Source organism: Fukomys damarensis, unplaced genomic scaffold (assembly GCF_012274545.1).
Source record: "Fukomys damarensis isolate Sample0158 unplaced genomic scaffold, DMR_v1.0_HiC HiC_scaffold_32, whole genome shotgun sequence".
NCBI lineage: Eukaryota > Metazoa > Chordata > Mammalia > Rodentia > Bathyergidae > Fukomys > Fukomys damarensis.
The window spans coordinates 18,651,056-18,657,121 of NW_022900944.1; the positions used below are offsets into that span (position 1 = coordinate 18,651,056).

Genomic DNA, 6,066 nt, shown 5'->3' on the forward strand with positions numbered 1-6,066 from the left:
ATATATATAGCATACCAGTGTTTTTTTGTTTTCTACCTTATTTTCTTACAGGTGAGATATAGATCATTGAAAAATTGATATACTTCCTTTGTTTCAAGTTTATCATCAATGGCAGGAACTCTCAGTACGGTATCAAGAGATGTCAGGTGTGGCTGAAATGCAAGAGTGTTTAAAATCATCTTTAATTTTAAAAAATTAAATGGCAGAATAGATATGAAAGTTTTTAAAAACAGTTCGGTGTGAAATAAAATTTTATCTAACTTCAGTGGTTAATTCGATCTTTTTTTACTCATCTCAGCAATATTTTCTTTGAGCTATTCTTTTCATGTGTCTTCTAATACCTCCTTCTTTCTTCTTATCCCACACTTTTTGTTCTTCTCAGTCTCTATTGCTAGAACATTGTCGACGTTGGACCACTTGAGTCCTAGACCTTTTTTCAATCTACCACTCCCTGGCTGATATCAAGTCCCAAGGCCATAAGTACTATCTGATCATACTTCCACCCCTGATTTCTTCTGAATTCTAGGCTCATAAATCCAGCTGCCTTTTTGGCATCTCCATATGGACGTTCAAAACATAACTCTGAATTCCCTTCCCTATAACCTGCTCTGTACTCCTACAGTATCAGTCAGCTTTCTGTTGTGAAAAAAAAAAACCTAGATAAACAACCCTGTGAAAGAAAGGTTTATTGTGCCTCAATATTATTGTGACTCAAAATGTTAGAAGTTTCAGTCCATGGTCACATAGCCTTATTCCTTTGGGCCTGTGGTAGCACAGTAGTACATCTTGGTGATAGCGTGTGGTAGAGGGGTCTGTTTACTTGTGGTGTCCAAGGGCACATCCTCTGTAACTAAGCCCCACCTCTGAGGGTCCAGCGCCTTTCAGTTGTGCCATGGACTGGAGACCAATCCTTTACTACATGGGCCTGAGGGTGCCATTCCCCATCCAGGAGCACTCGCTTCCATTCCTGTCCTTTTCTTCTAGCGATGGTAACTCCATTCTGTAGTTAAGTAGGGCTAAACTCTTAAATCTTCTTTTTCTCTCACACCCCATGTTCACCCCCTTAGCACATCCTGTTGGCTTTACCATCTGTCCTAGCACAGGCTGCTCTTAAATAAGATCATAAACCGTGTTGCCTAAACAGCAGACATCTATCTCCTGCAGTTTTGGAGGGTGGAAGTTCAAGATCAGGACTCTTAGAGAGAGTTCTGTTCCTACTCACAGAGTTCAGCTTCTTGCTTGATCTTTATATGGTAGAAAGATGACCAGCCATCATTCTGACTTCTGCTTAGAGGGACACTAATCTCGTGACCTAATTAATTACCTTCCACAGGCCACCTCTCAATACCATCACACTGGAATTAGAGTTTCAAATTTAGGAATTTGAAGGGACACAAATAATCACTCCATTTCAGTCTGGATAGAAGCAGAAGCCAAACACATCTCACCACCTTCCCACCTTCAACTCTCCTGTCCTCAGCCAGGCTACCAAGCCTTCTGCCCACTCCCCCATCACAGTTTATTCTCTGTGCATTTAAAAAAAGCTGATTCTTGTTGCTATAAATGAAATCGCTGACTCAGAATACTTCCCAGAGCCTTGCTGTGGCCCATGACGTGTATGATGTTGCTGTGTATCTTACACTCCTGTGCTGCTCAGTTACTTCGGCGCCCCCTCCACGGTTCCCATGGTTCCAGAACAAGCTGCCCACCTCTGACTCACAGAATCCGCACTGCCTCAGTACTTCCTGTCTCCGAGCCCTCTACCCACAGACGGCTAAATGGCCCGTCCATTTGGTCTCCTCACTTCTTCACTAGTCCCTGCCCTTTGTCAGGTCAGTAGAGAGACTTTTCGTGTTCCGTGGATTGAAAAGTCGTCCCTCTCTGTTCCCTCCTTTTGTTGTCTTTCTTTCCTTAGTGACAGTGGCCACCTGACAGATTACCTGTGTGTGATTAAAGTGATGGGAAATTTAAAAATGACTTTTTAGGACCTATCCAAATTTGTTATAAAACAATTAATGAAAAGAAAGGGAAGGAAGAGGAGGAAGAAGAAGAATGCAAGGAGATAAGAAAATAGAAAGAGAGAAAGGAAGAAAGAGAATCCCAAAGGTGCCTCAGATTCTAGTCTTAGTGTATCTTATTTGCTGTTGTCTCCAGCCCACCCTTTTCTGGGATGGACCAAATGATGACCTACAATTTAATTCTCAAAGGGATTGAGAAAATGGATTTTCCGAGAAAGATAGCAAGAAGACCTGAGGATTTGATTCGGAGGCTTTGCAGGTGAGGATGACAATTAGTAACCCTTTGTTTTGGACACACTGTGGTCCAGGTTCTGTTGCTGTACATTTTAAAACCAGATATGTGTTTACTATGTTTTTCTATGTAGTCACGTTATATTTAAATAATGGCATTTTCTGTTTTGTGTTATAAGGAGCTTGAGTTTACCTCAAGGTTACACAATCGCAATGCCTACTCCAACTTTAAAGAGATGTACGTTTTACAGATTATCTTCAAGAATTATCCTTATCTGTTCTAGGGGGAAAACCACAGGTTAAAACTATTATTTTGAGAGAAAGTCAGTAGCAATGATAAAATGTTACTGAATGCCCCCTTTCAGTCTTTTTTTAAATTATTTTTCAGGTATTATATTACTCATATTTCTTCTTACTACAAAAATTCATGTACCAGAAAATAGGAGACTTCCAGATTCTTTGCTAAGCTTTATTTTGTTGCTGCTCCCCCGCCCCAGATATAAGCTTTTTATAAATAATTAAAATTTAGTAAATTTAGAATACAAATCCTAGCTGTGGGGAGCCTTTAGGAATTCCCTCATGCTTCTAAAATTTCAGCCTAGACACGAATGCGTCTGTATAGCTCTGCCTAGTTTTCTCAACAGTTAGCAAGCAGTACATATGAAGCATTTATTCGTAGCTCATTTAAAGATGTGGGACTCTTTTTCAACTCTCTATACTCAGCTTTCTGATTTACATTAGGAACTGGATGAATGTTAAATGAGTGAATTAATAAATAAACGTTATGTTTTAATTTAAAATTCACTCAAGTATAATACCCCTTTAAAAATTATTATTTCAGGCAAAATCCAACAGAGAGACTGGGAAATCTGAAGAATGGAATCAATGACATTAAGAAGCACAGGTATATAGTTACTTCTTTGTCCAGAAAACTTCAGAAATTTAGAGAATTGTGTGGTGGTCATGACAGCAGCTGTAAGTGAGCAATGTGCTTCTCTCTGGAGACTTTCAATTTTTCTTCTCTAGTGCTTTGAGTTTTCTGTTTGATGTTTTACTCGATGTGTTTACTGTAATCAATGCCAAAAGTCATTTCTCTAATGCTGGAAATTCTTTTCAAGAATGAGTAAAGTTATAAAACAGTTATAAAAATCACATTTTCAAGTCAAAGCACTTTATTCCACGCTACCTTTATTGTTTTATTATCCACTCGAATTCCATGAAGGAATTGGAATTTTGGCATTCAAATTTTAAATCAAGTAGGATACAATCATTGCTGTCATATTCCAGAGAACAGTTCACCTGAATCAACTGTTAAATGGCCCCAGCCTACGATTTCTGACTTTATGGTGGTGTGAATGCATCACAAACTGTATGTTGAATTTTGAATTTTGATCTTTTCTAAGACTAAAATTAATTACAAGATAATCTCTGAAGGTTCTGGGCAGCAGTGAGCTCCCAGCCAGCCACTGCATCATGAGAGCAAACAACCTGTGGTCTCCCGTGCACTCTGTGGCCAAGTCCTGCTACTCAGAAGCTTGGGCATATTCTGATTTAGAGTCCAGTATTTTCAACTTAGAATGTGTTCACTGGTCCATGACTTTATCACAAGTCATCTGCAACCTGTGTCAGTTTTATTTAAAATTTATGTCTTTTAAAATTTAATTTATTTGAATAGGTGACGTGCATTGATTTATACAAAATTTACAGCGGTGATTTATCAGTATGCAGTAACCTCTCATGCCCCTTTCCAGTTCTGTGAATTTCTGAATACAGGCTTTAGAACCACTCCCTTAAGACATTCTCTCTGATTCGACCAAGTATTCAAATATGGCTCTTCTTCCCTTCAAGAGTTCTGTTTTTCAAGTCAGTGCTTGCCTAAGTCCTCAAGAAGCTTTGATTTTTCCCCCAACAGTATTGAAAACCTTTGAATACACTGACGTGATCACATTTAGAAACGAAAAGACCCCTCAACATTTTATTGCACTACAGATTCTTTGTGTGTGTGTGTGTGTGTGTGTGTGTGCCTGGACGGAGTCAGGGCCATGCAGGTGCTAACCATGCACTCTACCTCTGAAGTCCCCCCAGGCCCCTACTGATGTCTTCACAGAGGTCTTAGGGCTACATCAGCATGGTGTGAGAATAAAGGGAGAGATGTGGCTGCCAAATAGATACACGACTTATTTTCCTTAGTAGTAGCAGTGCAGCTTTAAAAAAAATTCCCTGAGTTGCCAACTCCGCTCTGATGCATTCATGAACTTGAAGTAAAGCTATGCATTCAACATTGTAAATGCCTGTGGAGCGCTGCTTCAAGGCTGTATTATTAAGACAGGGAGGGAGGCAGAGAAAACAGAAAAGAAGGAGAGATAAGACAGACACATCTGTGCAGTTTATAGACATCAAAACGCTGGTTGTATTTTAATGTTCTTTGTCACCCTCTGGATTGCCTTCAATTGTAAAGCTCATTATTTGTCTTAGATTCCAATTTATCTTCCTCTTGCACAACATGCCGTTATCACCGCTTCTATTCTCATTACCAGATGACATATAAACACACCATTTGTATCGAGGAAACAAGTGTCCCGTCAATTAAACTGATTCTTCCAATATGTATCCCTTTTTCTCTCATTAAGAAGTCTGTGTGTTTTGCTCTGGGGTAGTTGGGAAACAGAAGTGATATAATTGTGACGGCTCAAGCTTTATCTTTTGTTTCTTATTTACCTGAGGCTCATTTAAATGTAGCTGTCAGACTGTGATGGGATGCATGTGCATAAGGGTGCAAAAGAGGTTCCTTACCAGGTCATGGGAATAAACAATTTTGAATTTCCATCCCAGTAAGAATTAATTTGCTTATTCTTCTTAATAATTCATCTTGGGCAGGATTGTCTTCACCAAGTGTAGCTGAAGAATCAGAATGCAGTGTACAGGGTAGAGTGGAATATTAAGAAATGTCAGATGTACACACAGTTTTCTGGTGGGCCCAGAAAGCTCAACGTAATTTCTTTCTTTTTTTCTATTTTAATAGTGCTTTTAAAACTATATAGCTAGGGGGGAACTCCAAAAAAATAAATCTTTGCTTCTTGATCCAAATAGAAATGTTTTTAAACTTTTGTAAGTTCCCAGGTTTAGAGCTCTTGCTCTCAGTACATTCTTGGAATTAAAAAAGTCTAAAGTTTGGCATTAGATTTCCTCTTCTCTAAAATAAAATTTGTTTTCTCAGGGAACTGTTCACTTCAGCTTTGTATTTAAACACAATACAGTTAAACACAACTGATTGTTATGTAGATTTGTGTTAAATCATCTTTTCTAAAAAATAATTTCGTTTTGCTCCTATTTACAACCTAATTGACAAACTAGGCCAATCATGTCGCCCAACATCTATTTTAAAAGAAGGTGAATAAACGTGTAAGGCACAATTAAACCCTTTCTGATAAGAGGAATAATTTGTTTTAAGTATTTTAATATCACTTTTTCTTTCAAGAATAGGTTCTAAAATCCTTTACAAGCAAAGAAGCAATTTATGTGCTGTTGATTTTTTTTTTTTTTTTTGTAAGTGTTTTTCAGAGATGAATGGATGCTGGCACTTGCGTTACTTAAAATGTGGTTAGTGTCGAAAGGCCAAATGTTGAGCAAATAACCACTCATGTTAAGTAAATTGCCAAAAGACATATCGTAACAAGTAGTCTGTAAGAAATGCACAGCTTTTTTGATTCATTAGAATAATGGGAATGCTTTTTATTAGTATTTGTGGAATACCTTCTAGTAGAGAAATTGTAAAATGTTAGGAGGAATTGTTTTTTTTTTTTTTTTTTTTTTTTTT

At 38.0% G+C, this 6,066-nt stretch overlaps 1 protein-coding gene across 3 annotated transcripts in view; it reads left to right on the forward strand.

Moving 5' to 3' along the window:
- Prkg2 (protein kinase cGMP-dependent 2) overlaps positions 1 to 6,066 on the forward strand; it is a 102,071-nt gene that overhangs the window by 83,310 nt on the left and 12,695 nt on the right. For all 3 annotated transcript variants that reach the window (XM_010628616.2, XM_033757938.1, XM_033757939.1), the window contains 2 exons: positions 2,155 to 2,277; positions 3,091 to 3,153. In XM_010628616.2, the coding sequence (XP_010626918.1) occupies positions 2,155 to 2,277; positions 3,091 to 3,153 (186 nt within the window). The remainder of the gene's footprint in view (positions 1 to 2,154; positions 2,278 to 3,090; positions 3,154 to 6,066) is intronic.